The 21,527-nt window shown below is 46.7% G+C and overlaps 1 protein-coding gene across 1 annotated transcript in view; it reads left to right on the plus strand.

The window, feature by feature from the left end:
* Window positions 1-21,527, plus strand: part of DYNC1H1 (dynein cytoplasmic 1 heavy chain 1) — a 148,790-nt gene that overhangs the window by 91,640 nt on the left and 35,623 nt on the right. Inside the window, exons 52-62 of the mRNA XM_068254710.1 lie at window positions 5,609-5,804; window positions 9,925-10,042; window positions 11,207-11,422; window positions 12,475-12,687; window positions 13,694-13,821; window positions 14,416-14,569; window positions 14,673-14,819; window positions 14,980-15,130; window positions 16,729-16,982; window positions 19,466-19,600; window positions 21,106-21,200. Coding sequence (XP_068110811.1) covers window positions 5,609-5,804; window positions 9,925-10,042; window positions 11,207-11,422; window positions 12,475-12,687; window positions 13,694-13,821; window positions 14,416-14,569; window positions 14,673-14,819; window positions 14,980-15,130; window positions 16,729-16,982; window positions 19,466-19,600; window positions 21,106-21,200 — 1,807 coding nt within the window. The remainder of the gene's footprint in view (window positions 1-5,608; window positions 5,805-9,924; window positions 10,043-11,206; window positions 11,423-12,474; window positions 12,688-13,693; window positions 13,822-14,415; window positions 14,570-14,672; window positions 14,820-14,979; window positions 15,131-16,728; window positions 16,983-19,465; window positions 19,601-21,105; window positions 21,201-21,527) is intronic.

The raw sequence follows: 21,527 nt of genomic DNA on the forward strand, positions 1-21,527 counted from the left end.
TTTCGACAGCAGATTAGATCCTGGGATCGAATCTGCTGGCAATCGTTCGCGGTAAACGCAGCCGCCGATCCGATTTCCTCCCGAAATCGGATCGGTCCGTCGATCGCGCCGTGCGGGAAATTACCCTCGATCGCCCGCGGGTAAAGTGCGCGTCGCTAGCGGCGGCCGATCCCATCAAGTATACATTACCTGAGGCTGGCTCCCGGGCGTCTTCTCCGTGCTGCACGGCTCTGTTCCGGCTCCATCCATCCCGGCGCTTCCTGTCACTGCAGTGACCAGGAAGTATAGAGGGCGCTCTATTTGAACTTCCTGGTCACGGAGTGACACAGGAAGCGCCGGGATGGAGCCGGAACAGAGCCGTGCAATGCGGAGAAGAGGACCCGGAGCCAGCATCAGGTAATGTATACGGGGGGGGGGGGGGGGACAGGCAGCAGGAGCAGCTCAGCAGATGGTGAATCGGTTTCAGGCTGAAATCGATTCACAATCTGTTTGCAGTAAAGGCAGCCATACGATCCCTCTCTGATCAGATTCGATCAGATAGGGATCTGTCAGCTGGTCGATCTAATGGCACATCGACCAGTGTATGGCCACCTTTATTCATTAAAGTAGGTTGTGGTTGATTTTTGTTTTTGTTACACAATTGGTCATCCTACTTCAAGTATATGTTGGTAGATTTGCATTAATTAGCAATGCAAGTCTTGTGCATTGCACATTTGTACCTTTTGCAATAAACATGTTGAAAATATCTGAATGGGCTTGGTTCTTTAGTTCTGTTCCCAGAGAGATTGGAGCTGCTTCTTAAGCACAGAACAGATCTTCCCTACTCGCTGCTGGGGAGAGATCAACTCTTTGCGGCCAGCAATGCAACTGACCAGTCTTATTATCCTCCCCATTTCTCTCCTGTCCTGCTCAGTGTGTATAGTAAAGCACTCAACCCTTCCCACACCCAAGGATTTCAACTTCATCCTAATCCGTAGCGGATACCCCCTTTCCCATGAGAAATCTTTACCATATTTTAAATAGATCAACAGGAGGATCTGTGTGGCTGATATTGTGGTGAAACCCCTCCCACAGTGTGATGTCATGACCAAGGTCCTGACAGTTTCCGGTCTGTGAACCTCATTGCATTGTGGGAAATGACGGCTTTTTCCAACTGCTAAGCAAGCAGTATCTCCCTCTGTGCATAGAACGCTAAGGGCCTTTTTCCACTAGCCTGCGATTTGCGATTTGCTTCTGATCGCAAATCGCAAGGTACATTAAACTAATGGAAACTGCAGCAGCAATTTCCATTAGTGCGATCCGATTGCGATGCGATTTTGGTCAAAGCGCAATCGTCGTCCTGCCGCGTTTTGTATGCGATTGAGCTGGACTATGAGTATAGTAGCTCAATCGCATGGTGGAAATTGAAACGCGATTGCGATCGGAAGTGGAAAAGAGCCCTTAGGCCTCTTTTCCACGAACTGTTGAGCTGTGTGCTCAGCAAGCAGTTGTCAGGCAGCAGCGAGCAGTTACCAGGCAGCGACAAGCAGTTACCAGGCAGCAGTGAGCAGTTGTGAGAGTTTGAGAGCCATTTCACTGCCTAGAAACAGTTCGTGGAAAAGAGGCCTTAGTAACGAACATTCCATACAGATCGCCTGGCAGATCTAAAGATGTCACCAGCAGTTATAAATGTCAGAATGTAAATCAGGGAGAGGAAAGCTTTTACAATATGCAAACACCGACTGAATAATCTATAAACAATAAGCAATTTTGTTTTTACTACAATTCATCTTTAAAGGAAACATCCAAGGACCTGAGAAAAAACAAATTCTGCTTACCTGGGGCTTCCTCCAGCCCCTGGCAGCCGTCTTGTGCCCTCGCCGCAGCTCCGGTGCCTCCCGTTGTCCCGCGCTTGCAGAAGCCTACCTGGCGAGGTCAGCTTCCTGGTCGGCTTCTTCTGCGCTCCCCGGCGCGACATCATCAGCATTGTACTGCGGGAGGCACCGGAGCTACGGCGAGGGCACAGGACGGCTGCCAGGGGCTGGAGGAAGCCCCGGGTAAGTGGAATTTTGTTTTTTTCAGGAGCTTGGACCTTCACTTTAAAGTGGATCCGAGGTGAACTTTTACTCATTACATAATTGTTTTCCTTTCCTATTGTGTATAGGGCATTCCTCAAGCCAAATACTTTTTTGTTTTTTGTTTTAATACTCTAATTCAATATAAACTAAACAAGCCACACCCACAAGTTTTCAGAGAGCCTTGGCAGTAGCAAGGGCCCATGGGAGCTCAGTCTGGGCAGGAGGAGAGGGAGGTATTACTAGCCATTGATTTAAGAAGCAGAGGGGAGGAGGAGGGGTTTAGGTTTATTTTACAGACTGAGTGCTCAAAATGTAGATAAGCCTGCCGCTGTGTAATGTTTACAAACATGGCTGCTGTCATTGTATCACAGGAAGAAATAATCATATACTATTAAAGCTGTTTACAGCTAGATTTGCTGTGTAAACTTTAGATAAGATATATAGACAAGTTACTTGTTATACCATGATCAACACACACAATCGGGCAAGCACCATCACTCACAAAATCGATTATCAAGTATAATAATATTTGAGTGTGCAGAAAGGAACTTTTAGCAAACAGAAATGAACAAGAAACAGAAGTTCCCTGAAAAACCGCACCACTCAGACAATATAGATCAGTATAATCACATCTTTATTCAAAAACATAAATAAAAACACTTAAAAACAATGACTGGTAGCCATGCTGAATATAAAGCCAATCAACAATGATACATACAGGAGTGTAAAAAACATATATATGGCTGATTAATCCATACAAATTACTGACCACTAAAATAAACACAGTAGAACAGATGGCATAATTAATGAATATAAAGATCACATGGCCATCCAGACAACCAATCAATATAAAGGCTATAGCAGCAGAGTGTTAGGGCTAGTTCACACTTGATTTAAAAACGTATCCGTAGCTACGTTTTTTTGTCCCGGACGAAAAAACGTAGCCACGGATACCAATGTTAAAAATAGGAACAGTACACACTCAAGTTAAAAACGTATCCGCGTCCTATCCGCGGAATATGTTTTTAAACCCGGAACGCTGAGTCCGGACTTGCAGCATTTTTCACGGACCCGTATACACGTACGGGTAGTGAAAATCAATGGGGAAACGGGCCTCCCTCTTCACTGACATTTTTGGGACACTGGAAACGGATCAGTTTCCAGTGTCCCATGGTGAAGGAGGGGGCCGCCATGCTGGAGGGGGTAGCAGCCAGGACAGGGGGTTGCGGGCAAAGCGGCGGCCAGGGGGGGGGGTCACATCCCCCCCCCCCCGCCTTGCTCACCTGGGTGCCCCCCGTCCCCGCTCCCCCTCCAGCTCGCACATAATGTAATAATTTGTACCTAAGGAAGTTCGGCAAGCCGGGCACTTCCGCCCACACCGCTCGCCGTCACTTCCTGCGATGCCGCCCACTGAAATACAGAGGGCGACATTGCAGGAAGTGACGGCGAGCGGTGTGGGCGGAAGTGCCCGGCTCACCGAACTTCATTAGGTACAAATTATTACATTATGTGCGAGCTGGAGGGGGAGCGGGGACGGGGGGCACCCAGGTGAGCAAGGCGGGGGGGGGATGTGACCCCTATGGCTGCCGCTTTGCCCGCAGCCTGCAGTCCTGGCTGCTACCCCCTCTAGCAAAAAAAAACAAAAAACACGCAAGCGGATCCAAAACGTGTGCTGCAAAAAAGGCAGCACGGATCCGTTTGCGTTCCGGGTTTTGAAAATCGGAGCCCGGACCGCGGATGCGTCCCGCACCCGGATCTAGTGTGGCCCTAGCCTAAAAGTACAAAACCACACAATAAATGGTGAACCATGAACAGTGCAGAGAAGGTCCAGTATCTGGACAGAAAAGACACAACACAACAATGGGTGCAAACAGTAAGGAGAGATCAAGTGCAAGATAGTGCATAAGACAGTGTCTGAACACTGACAGAAAGTTACTTGTTATAGTTAGTTTTTCATCTCCGATCCGCTTTAAAGGGGAACTGAAGAAAGAGGTATGTGGAGGCTGCCATATTTATTTCCTTTTAATAAATACCAGTTGCCTGGCTGCCCTGCTGGTCAATTTCTCTGCAGTAGTATCTGAATAACACCAGAAACAAGCATGCAGCTAGTCTTGTCAGATCTGACTTAATTCTGAAACACCTGATCTGCTGCATGCTTGTTCAGGGGCGATGGCTAACAGTATTAGAGGCAGAGGATAAGCAGGGCTGCCAGGCAACTGGTATTGCTTAAAAGGAAATAAATATGGCAGCCTCCATATACCTCTGTCTTCAGTGCCCCTTTAAGGTACCTGTCCACACGCACTAATTTTAATTTTTTTTTCCCACCCTACACTTTGCAGATTTATCTTCTGGGAATCTATACCTCCTGCCCAAAATCTTTTATAGATGAAATTTGAATAATATATCACATTTTGACAAATAAATCAATTAAAAGTATTAATTTGGCCAGGTCAGAAAATCTTGGTCGGTGGGTGAGAAGCGGCAGTGTATCAATAGGCCATAGAATTGCACTGCATCAAACAGTGCAATGCTGCAGTTTGATCTATTTTCAATAAGTCCCCTGCTGTAAAAAAAATTTTTATTTTTTTTTTATTTCTGTGTGATATTAATTATTAATAGATTCCTTTCAGAGAGGAATCTGTTCTTTTTCTGCATCGGGTAGCAATCTAGAAATGTGTGGCCAACTTTACAGAGGAACTCCAGTGAAAATAATGTAATGAAGTGCTTAATTTTTACAGTTATGTATAAACTAGTCAGTGTTTTTCTCATTGTAAAGTCTTTCCTCTCCCTGATTTACATTCTGACATTTATCACATGCTGACATTTTTACTTGCTGGCAGGTGATGTTAGTGGAAGGAGATGCTGCTGGCTTTTTTTGGCAGTTGGAAACAGCTTTTATTTCCCACAATGCAACAAGGCTCCCACAGTGTGTTGTCAGGACCTAAGAGCTGTGAGGTGCTGACATCACACTGTGGGAGGGGTTTCACCACAATATCAGTCATACAGAGCCCCAGATTTCTCATGGGAAAGGGGGCATCTGCTACTGAATGGGATGAAGTTAAATTTTTGGTTACGGTTTCTCTTTAATCCCTCTGCAGCAGTAAGTAGCAGGTGGGCGGGGTCAGCTCGGATCTCTGGTAGAGACTGGCGCTTGCCCCTCCCTGGGGGCTTCACAAAGGGCAGCATAGGATGGGGAGGACTTTGAACATCTCTCTAGCCAATAAAACTACACTGTAATTTGAACAAATGTAACCAGGAGCCAGCCAGGTACTAAATAGATTTATTGTACAAAGTACAGATGTATAATGTATATACATTTTTTGCATTGCTAATTAATAAACATTAATAAAATGTGCGGGTGTGTATTTCATGTGAGCTGTCTTGTAATTCTGATATATATTTGAATTTTCTCAATGAAATGTCTAATCACATTTTGCGGTTTTCCCCTTTTTTTTCTCTCTTTTGTTTTGTTTTTCTTTTTTCCGCCTCTGTCTCTCTTCCTTCTCTGGCTCTCTGTCATCCCCTTGATTTGCGGTGATCGCTCTGGTTAGCTGTGAAATCAATAAAGAAGCAGCACCTGGTTGAGGTCCGTTCTATGGCTAATCCTCCAGCAGCAGTGAAGCTGGCCCTAGAGTCCATCTGTCTGCTGCTGGGCGAGAGTACAACGGACTGGAAGCAGATTCGTTCCATCATTATGCGGGAAAACTTCATCCCAACTATTGTAAACTTTTCCGCTGAGGAGATCAGGTGACCAGATAAGTTGTGCATGGTGGCCGCTGGGGGGACGAGAAGGAAATTGTTCGCTTAGGAAGGTGGATCTTCTTCTACGCTGCTGCTTTCTAGATAAAATGGCTGCAATGCTAGTCCTCTGGTTTTAATAGGAGTTAATATACTAAAAAAATTTTAACACATAAAAGCACTTACCAAATAAAATATCCACAACCTAGAAATCCACTGTCTAAATCAATATTTCATTATAACTGAGGCGGTCCCCCGGTGTTCCAGGTGTTTCTACTAGTGGCTTCTCTGCTGGCGGCTGGCTTGTTTCAGGTCTGCCTGCTGGCGGCTGGCTTGTTTCAGGCCTGCCTGCTGGCGGCTGCTTGTTCAGGCCTACCTGCTGGCGGCTGGCTTGTTTCAGGCCCGCCTGCTGGCGGCAGGCTTGTTTCAGGCCTACCTGCCGGCGGCTGGCTTGTTTCAGGCCTGCCTGCTGGCGGCTGGCTTGTTTCAGGCCTACCTGCTGGCGGCAGGCATGTTTCAGGCCTGCCTGCTGGCGGCTGGCTTGTTTCAGGCCTACCTGCTGGCGGCTGGCTTGTTTCAGGCCCGCCTCCTGGCGGCAGGCATGTTTCAGGCCTGCCTGCTGGCGGCTGCTTGTTTCAGGCCTACCTGCTGGCGGCGGCTTGTTTCAGGCCTACCTGCTGGCGGCTGCCTTGTTTCAGGCCTGCCTGCTGGCGGCTGCCTTGTTTCAGGCCTGCCTGCTGGCGGCTGCCTTGTTTCAGGCCTGCCTGCTGGCGGCTGCCTTGTTTCGGGCCTGCCTGCTGGCGGCTGCCTTGTTTCGGGCCCGCCTGCTGGCGGCTGCCTTGTTTCGGGCCCGCCTGCTGGCGGCTGCCTTGTTTCGGGCCCGCCTGCTGGCGGCTGCCTTGTTTCGGGCCCGCCTGCTGGCGGCTGGCTTGTTTCGGGCCCGCCTGCTGGCGGCTGGCTTGTTTCAGGTCTGCCTGCTGGCGGCTGGCTTGTTTCAGGCCTGCCTGCTGGCGGCTGGCTTGTTTCAGGCCTACCTGCTGGCGGCTGGCTTGTTTCAGGCCCGCCTGCTGGCTGCAAGCTTGTTTCAGGCCTACCTGCCGGCGGCTGGCTTGTTTCAGGCCTGCCTGCTGGCGGCTGGCTTGTTTCAGGCCTGCCTGCTGGCGGCTGGCTTGTTTCAGGTCCGCCTGCTGGCGGCAGGCATGTTTCAGGCCTGCCTGCTGGCGGCTGCCTTGTTTCAGGCCTGCCTGCTGGCGGCTGCCTTGTTTCGGGCCTGCCTGCTGGCGGCTGTCTTGTTTCGGGCCCGCCTGCTGGCGGCTGGCTTGTTTCGGGCCCGCCTGCTGGCGGCTGGCTTGTTCCTGTCATGTGACACAAACTGTTGAAGCCGAGTGATCAACTAACAGCAAGACAACTGGTGATTTTTTTTTTTTATTTTTTTTTAAAGAAAAAAAGGGCAGCCTCTGTAATTCATTCAGCTTTGCTTCCTTTTAAGCCAGACGCTAGCTTTACAGCAAAAAAGTTCGACTTTCACTTACGACACAAAATATACTTCAAAAACTAGTATAAGTTGAATGTAACAAATGCTGGATGTATCTAAGGTAACAGTGGGGGGGGGGGGGGGGGGGGAGACACTGGCCATCCATGGAGAAAGCAGCATGGTTTATATGGCGTTCTCTATACTTCCTGGAACTCACGTTTCTTTCCCGGTTTCCCCAGCGGCCGCCTCCCTACTAACCCTGCATGAATGTTAACACTGTTTTCACCCCTCCTCCTAATAGCGGTGAGCTCTATAAAGAGGCAGCACCTCCATGAAGTAAGAGCAATGGCCAATCCTCCCGCTGCAGTAAAACTAGCCCTCGAGTCTATCTGTTTCCTCTTGGGCGAGGAGACCAATGACTGGAAAAAGATCAGAACCATTGTCCTCCGGGACAATTTCATCAGCCAGATAATCAACCTAAACCCAGAAGACCTCAGGTATTCCTCGTGCTCTCCTGTCGGCTGCTGGTATTCCGCAGTCTCCTCCCTCCTTTAACGTTCTGTCCTGTCTGCTGCATCTGTCATCTGATGAGTACGCCAAGGCTTTTTCATTACTTTTTAGTCTATCTGATGTTCGTCGTTGAACTATGAAGGCAGCCATACATCTGGAAGTGATGGGCAGATTTGGCCAAGAGACTAATCCTCTCTCTGATCCAATCTGATAAGAGAGAGATCTGTCGACTACCCATACATCGCAGGCCAATGACTCCTCCCCAGCCCAACACTGTCCTCTACTCTCGGCACAACGCTACTCTACAAACTGTGACATCACCACCGTTTCCAGGACCCCAAGCAATTTCATTCCCTTCCCATCTAAATACACAGCAGCCCTCAAGGCACAGGTGTCAATCCTTAAGGGAACCTTACCTGATAGGGATATGGATTTTTCCTTTGAAACAATACCAGTTGCCTGGCAGTCCTGCTGATCTCTTTGGCTGCAGTAGTGGTGGCTGAATCACACCAGAAAAAAGCATGCAGCTAATCCAGTCTGACTTCAGTCAGAGCGCCTGATCTGCATGCTTGTTGAGGGGCTCTGGCTAAAAGTATTAGAGACACAGGATCAACAGGGGAGTCAGGCAACTGGTGTTATCTGAAAAGGAAAAAATCCATATCCTTCTCAGTTTAGGTTCCCTTTAACCAGCCAACGGCCTCGCTGCTATGGAGGGGACCCCGGGAGACCAGCTTGGAGCGGAGATGCGGCGAGGGACACGTAGGCATCCAAAGGCTGGAGGAAGCCCCAGGTAAGTAAATCTGGGCTGAATCTGGCCATTCTCGCCATTTTATGTGGCCCAGAATGGCCACACGCTGTTAAACTGGGGTGCAGCAACAATTCGGAGGACCTTCCAGTGAAATTAGCATTAGGCCGCCTCCTTGTATCCAAAACCCCCTGTGTGGCTGGTATAACACACGCCCCTACATGCCTTTCCTTCCCTCTCCCCACACTGCAGAGTAGCACAGCGTTACATTGTAGGGAGATCATGGCTGAGGGTTTTTTTTAACCGGAGAACAGCAGCCACACTAAACAGAAATGTTTTCACAATTCAGGGCTTAAAGGCCCACTAATGCAAAAAAAAAAAGTAGGCAGTTAAAATCTGACAGAACCGACAGGTTTTGGGCCAGTCCATCTCCTAATGGGTGATTCTCAGGGCTTTCTACAGCATTTCCTGAACAGCAGTTGCAAAGTCTGACAAAATAGTGTGCAGGTGATTAGGGAGGCTGGCTGGTATCTTACTATTTTGGCAGTTAAAATGCTTTTCGAGAAATGCTTATGAAAACAAAAAAACCCTGAGAATCTCCCATGAGGCCCAAAACCTGTTGGTTCTGTCAGATTTTAACTGCCTACTTTTTTGCAATAGTGGTCCTTTTAATTGAGTTAGCAAGTGAAAGGCGTGAACAAGTTGTCCGTTAAATATATACGATGAAATGACTCAAAGACCTCTCATGCCCAAGCTTAAAGCTCCGATATATAACAAGAACCACTTCTTCCAGTGAGACTTTGTGTACCACCGTTCTCTGTGCACAGATTAGAGTACCTAAGGGTAAAATGACAGAGCTTGTCAATGACACTCCAACCCACCCCATCCCTGGGCGACGGCAACCATGTTTTCGAAAACTGCTAAAGCACTTTGGAAACCTGTTGCTGCAGCCGTCCCCAGCACGTCAGCCACCATTCTTTCAGGCCTTGGCTGACTTGCCTAGCTGGTGGGTGTAGCTGCACAGGTGGGCGTGGCCAGAGCCTCGGTGGTCAGTTAAAAAAAAAAATTGCCAGGACACATCTCCATGGAGTGTCGGCGATCACCTGCCTGGAGAGATGACACAGACAGGTAAGTATTTTAACCTTGTGACACACCCCCCTTCATCCTCCATGATTTAGTCAGAGTTTGTCCTGACAGGCTCTATTTTACCTCCAATACTCTTTTATACTCAGAAGTTTGCAGAGCTGGGGAAGAATAGACAAAGTTCTATCACCTAGCACTAGCTGGCTTTGCCCCTACTTCTCATTACTGCCCCCTAGAGGTTTTGCCAGTCAGTACACAAGTCTCTTCCATAACCCTGGATTGTTTATCTAGGACTAATCTCTCCTTTCTCTCTGCAGTGATGCCATCCGTGAGAAGATGAAGAAAAACTATTTGTCAAACCCCAGCTATAATTACGAGATTGTCAACAGAGCCTCTCTGGCCTGCGGGCCGATGGTGAAATGGGCCATTGCTCAGGTAAATGGTGCTGCTATTCTGCCATAATCCTGGCCTAGCTGAAGGATACAAGGAATCAAATATGTTTTGTTTCTGGGGTTTTTTTTCACTGAAGCAAAAATAGAAATTTAGCATATTGGTGATGGTCAAGTAGATGCAAATAACTTCGAGTTGATGCAAATTTATACAAATTTGTATGCAGCTTGAAAGTGAACCAATCGAATTTTACCTCAGCAGGATTCGATTGGTTGATTATCAAGCTGCATACATTTGCTTAAAAAATTGCATCAACTTGAAGTTATTTTCATCTACTTGACCATCACCATGGCATATATTGTTTCAATATTCCCCATCACCCGTCATGCTGCTCGTTGTCTTTAGGCTCCCTCCCATTCCCGTGCTCCTAATATTTGACTGGCTTGGCAGTGGAGTAAGCTGCGGGATGGAAGTTCCTGTGGCTGTGCACAAGCTAATCTGAAGCGGTCATACCCATATTCCGATTCCCCCCATACCCAATAAAAGGAAGCGCTTGTGCATGGAAAAAAGATGTGCACAAGCGCTGTCTTTCACTGGGCATGTGCGGTTCAGAGCTCGCTCATAACCTGGTGAGCTCTCAACGCTGTGAACAGAAAGCTTTGCAGAATCCTGAGGGGGACCCCAAAGGTGAGAAGCAAGGCCTGGTTCCCATGGCTGTTTTTTACCCTGCGCTTTGCACCTCAAGAAACTATGGGCGGAATGCATCCATTTGTCTGGAAAAACGTATCCGTTTTGGACTTTGTGGTAAATGGATCAGTGTTTTTTGTGTTTGTTTTTTTGTTTGGGGAGCGGGTCCTATTTATAAAGTGAACCTGGAGGGAAAATAAGTATTTTTTGTTTCAGGTTTATTTTAACATTAAGACCAACTTCTTGTGTTTCTCGGGGCTGCAAAAACATGCCCAATGGGTACGTTGTTGCAGCAAGTGGGAACTAAACCTTACAGGAGTGTTAGAAGGAAATACTCCTGTACTTCACGTTTTATTATGAAGCTGTAGCACACTTCAGGTGCGCTTTATGAGATTACAAGGCCAAGTTTGTAGTGTATATAACCTGCGTTTTTAAAATGTTGTCTCCAGCCGTACACAAAGAAATTAAAGGATTTGCATGCTACAAACGTAACACATTTTTATTGTTGTATGCACACAACAGCTGAACTACGCCGATATGTTGAAACGCGTGGAGCCGCTGCGTAACGAGCTTCAGAAACTGGAAGATGATGCCAAAGACAACCAAGACAAGGCCAACGAGGTGGAGCAGATGATCCGTGACCTGGAGGCCAGCATCGCCCGGTACAAGGAGGAGTATGCAGTGCTCATCTCCGAGGCTCAGGCCATCAAGGCTGACCTGGCTGCTGTGGAAGCGAAGGTGAGATGAGCCATCGTAGTGACCAGTCAATGAGAGCCGGATAAAATGTGCCTTGCATGCAAATTGTATGCAGCTCGAACTCAAACCAATCAAAAGCAGCAGGAAGTGCTTTTAATTGGCCCAATCCTAAGCCGCATGCCATTTAGTTAAATTTGCGTGTAAGCCAGAATCTGATTTACACGGCTGTGCTCTTTCTGCCTCCGATGCAGAGCTGCAGTGTGTCCCTCCCACTGCTTTGCTCTCTCCGCCTTCAGCACAAAACTGAAGCATGCCCCTCCCACAGCTGTGATATCTCTGTCCTAGGCATGGAGCTGCAGCTTGCCCCTCCCACAGGTGTGCTCTCTCCGCCTTCAGCACGAAACTGAAGCATGCCCCTCCCACAGCTGTGATCTCTCCAGCACATAGCTGCAGCTTGCCCCTCCCACAGCTGTGATCTATCCATCTTAGGCATGGAGCTGCAGCTTGCCCCTCCCACAGCTGTGCTCTCTCCGCCTCCGGCACAGAGCTGTAGAGTTGGCTTATTGTATCTTGCTTTAAAGCCCAAATATTAATTTTTCTACATTTCAATAGTATAGGGGTTATATTGAGAATAGGGGGACAGTAATTATTGCACTCTGTGTTCCAAGTGACGGGATTTCCTCTCCCTTTCTGTCTCTGAGAAGCTTTTTGCGTTTTTGTAAAAAAAAACTGGTAGTACTGGGGGAAGGAATAGAAACTACTTTGATTCGAACGCTTCCCCATTTTACAAAAAATTGTATTTCTCCATCGCTGGTTTAATACCCCTCAAGGTAGCATTGTGTGTTGAAGTAGTATAGCACATTAAGATATATTTTGGCCTCTGCTGAATGAATTGAATTATAGATATGTAATAATTAAGATATGTAATCATGTGTCGTTGTTTGGGACATCCTTTGAGCCAGAAGACAGAGCTGTTAGCGCTATTGGTGATCACATGATCTGGTTTCCCTATTGGTGATCACATGATCTGGTTTCCCTATTGGTGATCACATGATCTGGTTTCCCTATTGGTGATCACATGATCTAATTTCCAGGTGAACCGCAGCACTGCCCTTCTGAAGAGTCTGTCGGCCGAGAGAGAGCGGTGGGAGAAGACCAGCGAGACCTTCAAAAACCAGATGTCCACCATTGCCGGAGACTGCTTGCTGTCGGCCGCCTTCATTGCCTACGCCGGCTACTTCGACCAGCAGATGAGGCAGAACCTGTTCACCACCTGGTCCCATCACTTGCAGCAAGCCAACATCCAGGTAATGGGAGCCGTGTCATCTACCACTCTACTGCTCAGTCTGTAGGTTCGGAAAGGAGTAGGACGATTCAAAGTTCAACCCCAACTGAACTTCATTTTGGTTTTGTATGATGTCCTGTCCAAAACCAAAAAAGCTTTATTGGCAGGACCAAATACATTGAGCATTGCCAAAGCAAACCAAAGCATTAACATGGGGAGGGGGTTGTGAGAATAAGGGAAGGGTCTAGGGGGTTGGGGTATATAGTCCATAGGTGTGTGGAGGATGTAAGGGACACTATGGGGGGCTGGGATATACAGTCCATAGGGGGGCATTGGGGGAATACAGTCCATGTGGTATTATGTTCCTCTCAGTTGGTGGCAGGCTGTGACATATCGGACAGCTATTTGCACGGTTGTTTCCTCCCCCAACCCCCCCCCCCAGTAGGATGTAGAGTTTCCTCTCCTCATCTGTGGAGGTGAAATCCTGTCTAGGAGAGCTCGTGAAGAAACGTGATCAGTTTGGTCAGGTGATAGCTACGCAAGTCTCTGATTTGCTAGTCATGATCATGTCTTGTATTATGGCTCCTAACTTGCTACATATGCACGAAGCTCTTGGTGGTTTGTGTTATAGAGAGGCAGGCTGGTCAAGGGAGCAGTGTTCCTGGAAGCACTGTTCTGGCAAATGCAATATAGGGTTGCTTTAATCCAGGGTGCTCAAACCGGTCCTTTGAGGACTGAGATTCTCACATTTTTGACACAGTTCTAATGAATTGATGGGTCTGAATCAGGGAAGGAGTGGTCCATCAGGTAGGACACCTTCCTCTCCATCCCAGTCCATCCTAAACACCGGCATGGATCCGGCCCTCCAGGCCTGGAGTTCCACACCTGTGCTTTAATTAAAATTCAAAATAAAGCTGCTTTCAGTGTCCAACTCTAACGCTATTTTGGCTCGAACTGCACATCCGGCTTTGTCCAGTTTGTTTTATTGTTTTGGAGGTTTCACCCGTTTCTTTCTGATTGATTTGCAGTTCCGCACTGACATTGCCAGAACAGAATATCTGTCCAATGCAGACGAGAGACTTCGCTGGCAGGCCAGCTCCTTACCAGCGGATGACCTCTGCACTGAGAACGCCATCATGCTGAAACGATTCAACAGGTAGGTGCTCTATTTCTAAACACTCTTGATAAAGTCCTTTAGGAAGGGGTCACACTGGCTTAAAACCGCAGGGGTTTTCCTAATTTGACAATGCACATAATGCTTCCCAGTTCAATGCATTGGGCGCAATGTGCAGTTTTCCGCTGCAGGGAAAAAGGCAGACACGGCTGCTTTTATCGCACAATACGTGTGATTCCCTATTATGGGTAGTCAGCTGCTGTCTGCCAAAAGCAGACTCAGTCGCAGGAAACCACTGCCATTTCTTTTGGGATGAGCAGGTGCAGTTTGGCAAAAAGTGAAAACTGTACCCTCCTGTGTGTGAGCAGGGGGCTGGGGCAGAGAGAGTTAACTTGCCTGCCCCACCACCTCTAGCCACTGCTAGCCATCCTGACACTTCCGCCTTCACAGCTGGAACTTTCTCTGTGAAAGTGTAAGTGTCAGGAAGATAGAGAGCAGCAATGGAGCGCAGCAGCAAGATCCCTGCCCCAACTCCCTCACACACAGGCAGGTACAGTTTCCCTTTTCCTGAAACTGCTGGCTCATCCTTACTGGAGCTCTACTTTATGCACCATGAACATCTGTGTCTCTGTGCAGGTATCCACTGATCATCGACCCATCAGGTCAGGCCACAGAATTCATCATGAATGAATACAAGGATCGCAAGATCACCCGCACCAGCTTCCTGGATGATGCCTTCAGGAAAAACCTGGAGAGTGCTCTGCGTTTCGGTAACCCTCTTCTGGTCCAGGTGAGTTTCTCCTCCTAGCCTCAGTCCAGATTTTTCCATAGTCTGCTTTGTGTTGTGGCGGTATTCACCCTCTGGTATTAACTCGTTGCGGTCTCTTTCTTAGGATGTGGAAAGCTACGATCCCATTCTCAACCCTGTCCTGAACCGTGAGGTCCGCAGAACTGGTGGCAGAGTGCTCATCACGCTGGGAGACCAGGACATTGATTTGTCCCCATCCTTTGTGATTTTCCTCTCCACAAGAGATCCAACAGTACGTAACGTTCAGGGTTTGGCTTCTGGGAGATGAAGTATTAAGTGGCAACATATGTTTTTGTGGTTTCTTTTTCCTTCCCTTGTTTCTGGGAGATGGAAGTATTGAGTGGCACCTTACTTTTTATTTTATTTTTTCCGTTTTTTTTCCCTTCCTCAAGGTGGAGTTCCCACCAGATCTCTGCTCACGAGTGACGTTTGTCAACTTCACGGTGACTCGCAGCAGTCTGCAGAGCCAGTGTCTGAATGAAGTCCTAAAAGCAGAAAGGCCCGATGTGGATGAGAAACGTTCAGATCTCCTTAAACTCCAAGGTGTGTCAGTGCTTCAGTTCATAGACTTTTATCTGGTGTATGTGGGCTATGGGCTCTGCTACTATATTGGTGACATTGTCCTCACACATGTGGACAGATATTGCCATTATACTCTAAAAATTAAGTGCCAAGTTATAAACCATTAATCAGAACTAGTGAGGATCGTAATGTGCTAATTACCATTATGTGAAATTTTACGTACATTATCTCAATTACAGCTTTAGGTAATTACAGTTTGGACATTCAACTTATTTTGTTAAATCCCAGCGTAATTTTGTGCTGACTTTAGTAATTTAAAAGCAAAGGCCCCATACATGCTATTGTCTGGAGGGATAGCCTGTCAGATGCGCCTATGCACAATGTTACAAGGCACAGTGTACTGAGGAAGCAAGCTAGTACCTGTGAAATGCGTTGTCTAACGTATTTTGAATTTAAGAAAAATTCCAGTTGAACTGGTATCCTATCTTCCAGAGATGCAAGAACACACCTTTTTTATTTTTTATACTAATAGCAAACTATTATTCTACTATTCTGGGTGCCTCCATCCCCCCCACAAATTTCCAGTCAAACCTCCTTTTGGAGATAATAGTTTTACCCAAAACTACATCTAGCAGAGCGACCATCCAGTCGCCGGCAGGACTGTGATAGCTGAGCGGGGACGGTTTATTTCCCACAGGCTTATACGGTAGTTGCGGGGATCTGCAACCCTCTCTTGTGAGTATAAAGTTATATACTTACAGCTACCCCTTGTTTTGCCTAACTAAATAGGGTTTTTAAACCCTCTAACTTCGCTCACCATTCAAAGATGGGAATAAACCAAAATTGCTGCAAAACATGTATATTCAACTCAAAGAAATAATTTTAGTTCTACAATCCTGTTACAATATTATCTAAGCCTGCAGAATCATAGTTAGTTTGAGTAATTAGAAGTATGCATCAACACGTTACCAAGCTGTTGTAGACATCACCCAGGGAGAATCGGGGGATCTCAGCGACCTCGAAGGGGAGACACCTGTAACATACACGAACAGCACATCTGCTGATCATCTGGAAAGATCTCAGTCAGTGTCTTCCCCCTGCCTTTAACGGACAGAATCGTCATAACCGCGCAAGCGCATAAGCAGCTAATCAGAACATGTTTCTATTCCGCGCAAGTGCAGAAAGAACACGTTACTGCTGCTGTCCCAGCGCATGATCACAACATGATCTTATTCCGCGCAGGCGCAGAAAGACCACATGTTGCCAATCAAGCGCGTGAACAAAACATGTTTTTCTTCTACCCAAGGGCAAGAAGAACATGTTGCTTTACAAATGTAAGAAATGTAACTTTATTGCACAGTAATTCATTGTTCTTACTCTGCACAAGGACAGACAAAATACAGCAACGTCTCCAGTTGCTGTGTTAAACCAAATTAACTCATCCAGTACTGGACAGAGAATACACATTTAACATATATACGTGAACATTAATCCCATATATTCCTACATAAAGACAGGCATGTCACTAACGTATCACACCCCTAAGCTAAGCAGGCATGCAAATCTATCACATGAACCACCAAAACCTTTCTTACATGAAACCTGTCTTTATTTTCTAGGTGAGTTCCAGCTCCGCCTGAGACAGCTGGAGAAGTCTCTGCTTCAGGCCCTGAATGAGGTAAAGGGTCGCATACTGGATGACGACACCATCATCACCACCCTGGAAAACCTAAAGAAAGAGGCAGCGGAGGTCACGAGAAAAGTGGAAGAAACGGACATCGTCATGCAGGAAGTGGAAACTGTGTCCCAGCAATACCTTCCCCTGTCCACCGCCTGTAGCAGCATCTACTTCACTATGGAGTCTCTCAAGCAGGTGAGTAGCCCGTTCTGTAAGGTTATACATACATCTCCTAGCTAAGCGTAGGTGTTTTCCTTACGGAAGGCTCGGCAAAGACGTGAGGGTGAAGTCTGCAGCTTTGCTGAGAATGGGGAGTAGTAGCAGTGAGACTGACTAACTGTTAGCAAGCGATGAACGAGCCATCGACAGGATGCTTTGAGAATCTCATGTGCCGCTGCTTGTATGGATACAGTACTAGTTGAAAAGACAAAGTAAATAGGAGCGCACACTGTGATTGAAGAGTAACCAAACAAGGCTCAAATGATGTCTCGTCTGTGGAATATAGGGACCATGAGCACAGGGTCAAAACGGAATTTGGACTTGCCTGGTGGCTCCATTAATTGTGACTTCGGCTTGAAGCCCCCCCCCCCGTGCATGTCCCTGTGAGTCCTGCAGATGCACAGTTCAGGGCCCGTTTCCACTATCGCGAATCTGCATGCGTTTCCTGCATGCAGATTTGCACAGCCAATACAAGTGGATGGGCCTGTTTCCACAGTTTTCCTGAGCGTTTTTCTGTGCAGGATTTTTCTGCACGGCAGAGCCCTCAGAATTCGCCTGTGTGTGGAATGCATGCAAATCGCCGCTAATGTATTTAATAGGGAAATCGCCTGCGGCTTTGGTATGCGAATTTTCATGCGAATTCGCATGGTAATCAATGGAAAAGCACACCGGCACTGCCATGGTTAAATTCGCATACAGCGTCATCCATGCGAATTTTCATGCGAATTCGCATACACCCGCATGCGAAATTCGATTTTTTTCTTTCCCGTGGCGATTTGCACCGCACAAGTGGAAACGGGCCCTCAGACTTAGAAAAACGCGCAAGCAGGACTTTCACACCGGCCATCATGACGCGTCTCCTATTACCGGCCATCAAGTCTCCTATTAACGGAGCCGCTGGCGGGACCAGGAGAGGGGCCAGGGCGCTGCCGGGGACCTCACAGGCTACAGGGGGCTGGAGGAAGCCCCAGGTAAGTCCAAATTCTGTTTTGAGCCTAAGCTCATCAGGTTCTCTTTAATGCTGGGGTACCCAGGGGAGGTTCTCCAGCTGTGTTGTGCATTTTTCCCACTAGGGGAGGGGACTAAAGTGATGTCCTCAGTGAAGGATTGGAGAAATCACTGGAGAGATTCCTTTCTCTAACCCAGTGTAGCTAGATGGAATGACACTGGGTGGAGAGTGTACCCGGCCAGTACGGGTTACTTCCCCAGCAATGAATGTGGGAGGCAGTCAGCCAGGCAGTGCGGTATTACCCAGACTGGTGGATAAAAGGTTTATTTTGCAACAAGTTTTAGAGGAGCACCCCTGCTTCATCAGACTTTCTGCATCCGGCTTGCCGCTTCTACCTGCAGTTGTCTTCTTGGACAAAGTGGTACCATTCAATATAATTTTATCAGATTAGTAATGATGGACCGTGGTGGCACACGGAGTTGTCTGGGGGAGGGGGGGGGGGGAGCTGGACACCCCTTGAAATGATTGCCAAAGATCCCTCACAGTACTTTAATGCATCTTGGAAAAAAGAATGTGTGAATCTATACATTCAGACTTGAAATTTAAATGATGGATCCAATTTAAAGGACAACTGAAGCGAGAGGTATATGGAGGCTGCCATGTTAATTTCTTTTTAAGCAATTCCAGTTGCCTGGCAGGCCTGCTGATTCTCTGCCTCTAATATACTATTAGCCATAGCCCTGAACAAGCATGCAGCAGATTAGGTGTTTGACTTTAAAGTCAGATCTGACAAGACTAGCTGCATGCTTGTTTCTGGTGTTGTTCAGATACTACTGCAGAGAAATAGACCAGCAGGGCTGCCAGGCAACTGGTATTGATTAAAAGGAAATAAATATGTCAGCCTCCGTATACCTCTTACTTCAGTTCCCCTTTAAACTGGCTGTACAAAAGTCACATGTTAATCAATGTGCTTTTTTAAGTCTTAAGTACAAACTCAACCAATCGGCATCCTTGCTGGCCACAAACCCTGGGCTGATTATCACCAATTTGCCCGTAAAAGCAGCCTTGGTTGGCCCGGGGCAGGAGGGTTGGGGGGGGTACCTTCAGGGCCGGCGCTTCCATAGAGGCAAAATGTGCAATTGTCCCAGATCCTGTGAGGCCCCCCAAGATGCCCCTCCTCCCCTCTAGCTATGGTGACCCACGCCAGTGGGGATTCTGTGTTTACTCCGTTTCGGAAAAGGAGATAGATAATGGGAACCCCAAAAATGCTTTTTAGGAGACAGTCTGGTCACCCAATGATATTGTGTGACAGGAAGGTGGGGGTGGGTTGGATCGGGCCTGGCAGCCAGCTCAGGGGCCCTGGGGTTGATTTGGATGGAAGGGGGGCCCCCAAAATGACTGTTGCCCCAGGGCCCCATGTAGCTAGAACTGGCCCTGGGTATCTTTTTATTTATATTCTTTGTTTGATTTATCTATTTATTATTTGCTTTGTGGTTTTGTCTTTCTGTAGATCCACTTCCTGTACCAGTATTCCCTGCAGTTCTTCCTGGACATTTACCACACGGTGCTGTATGAGAACGCCAATCTCCGCGGCATCACCGATCACACACAGCGCCTCTTGGTCATCACCAAAGACCTCTTCCAGGTATGACCAGCTCATGACTTATCATTTCAGTGCTTGATAACCGCAAACTTAGAGGACAACTGTCAAAGTTAATTACAATTGTGCAGTTCTCACTGTGGGCATTACTATGGAGGACTGTGTCCAACACATCCAGCATACAGAAACAGTCCTGTCTATGAATGCTACTTTCTGACACATTGTAGATTTTTACTCCAGCATTCTTGCGCACTTTGACAGCTGCCACCTTCTGGAATGAATGAGGAGCGATTTTGATTGGCTCATGATCACTAGGATTGCATAATCTTAAAATCCTATTTTTAGCGATGCATAGAAAACATGTGGAATAATCAGTTTCTGAAAGTTTAACTGCTGCAGTTTGAAATATTTACATATTTTTGGTTGAAAAATTCAGAAAATTCATTTTTTTTTTCAATTTTTTTTAAGCCTATTATCTCTTAAAAACACAAGCAAATTCTATATTTACTATAATTAAATATCAAAAGAGAGCCCCATTTGTCCTGAAAATAAACAAGACTAAATGTTTGGGTAGACTAAAAATTGCCCAAGATCTATCAACTTAAACAAAGACATAGCAGAATTGTGAAAATTGGTTTGGTCCTGAAGTGGTTAATGATACAATTTTCCGAACGATTCTTTGTATGAATGATCGGAAATGATTGTTTGGGACCACCAATGGACAACTCGCCTAACCAATCAGATTAATGAAATTGATCCAAAATTCAATATAAAAATCTGATCAGATTGGTTAGGAAATATTTGTTCATTAGTGGTCCCAAACAGTAATTTCCAATCATTCATATGAAGAATCGTTCGTAAACGATCCGCAAATTGTATCTTGGTGGCCACCTTAAAGGGACTCCGAGCACCTCTCATGGGCATGCCTTTAAGACTCTGACCAGTAACTGCAAAGTACTTAGAGATGCACACCTTTCTGTAGCTTGTGCTCTCCTCTTTCATTTGATGCCTGAGTTGTCCTTCTACACCAAATCGTTTTCGTCCGATTTCAATTTAAAAATTGCGGCTGCCGTCTTGGCTATGTTATAACTTCCGGGTCACCCCTGTCTTCTCTGAATGAAGCAGGAAGAGGAAGTGACACGCATGGCCATTGCAAGAGGCTCCTCCAGAGGGGTCATAGCACGACTTTGTTGGACGTCGTCTGGCTTAAAGGCATGCCCATGAGAGGTGCTCGGAGTCCCTTTCAAGGGACGTGGCATGAGATAAATGTGTACACATATTAATAACCAGGCTGTTTATCTTGATTTATTTTGCTGCCTGAAAGTTACCTTTTTTTTTTTCATTTTTATTTTATGTTTGGCAATTTTTACATTTCTGTAGGATTTTATGATTTACCCACATTGCAGTTCCCATTACAGCAGAATCCCCTCAAAGAAACGCGCTCAAAATATATTGGTCTGCTCTGGCGCTGTTTTCTTTCTATGGTAGATCTTTGATAAAGAAATAAATGTTGTGCTGGATAAGTAACTTCTCCATCCTCTGCTTCGTAGGTGGCGTTCAACAGGGTGGCCCGTGGAATGCTACACCAGGACCACATCACCTTCGCCATGCTGCTGGCCAGGATTAAACTAAAAGGAACCATTGGGTAACGTTTCTGCCTTGTTTTCTTCAGAACGAGTATCAGTTTAACCTCTCAATTTGTAAGACATAATTCTAAACTTCAGCCATGACAGTCCAAAGTAAAATCTGCTGCAAAACAAACACAAGTAATTACCTTTTGAACTTTTAAAGCACTAAAACCTTATCAGCAGGTTTTCCTCAGCCAGATAAATGTTTTGCTTTTTTCTGTTTACTTTTCATGACGTCTGAGTAAATTTATCACACGCTGAATAGTTACATTTAATTGTATCTACTAGATGTTAGGATATCACAACTGAAAAATGCAGTAGAGGTTGACTGGCACACAGGGCTG

Source organism: Hyperolius riggenbachi, chromosome 9 (genome assembly GCF_040937935.1).
Source record: "Hyperolius riggenbachi isolate aHypRig1 chromosome 9, aHypRig1.pri, whole genome shotgun sequence".
Lineage (NCBI taxonomy): Eukaryota > Metazoa > Chordata > Amphibia > Anura > Hyperoliidae > Hyperolius > Hyperolius riggenbachi.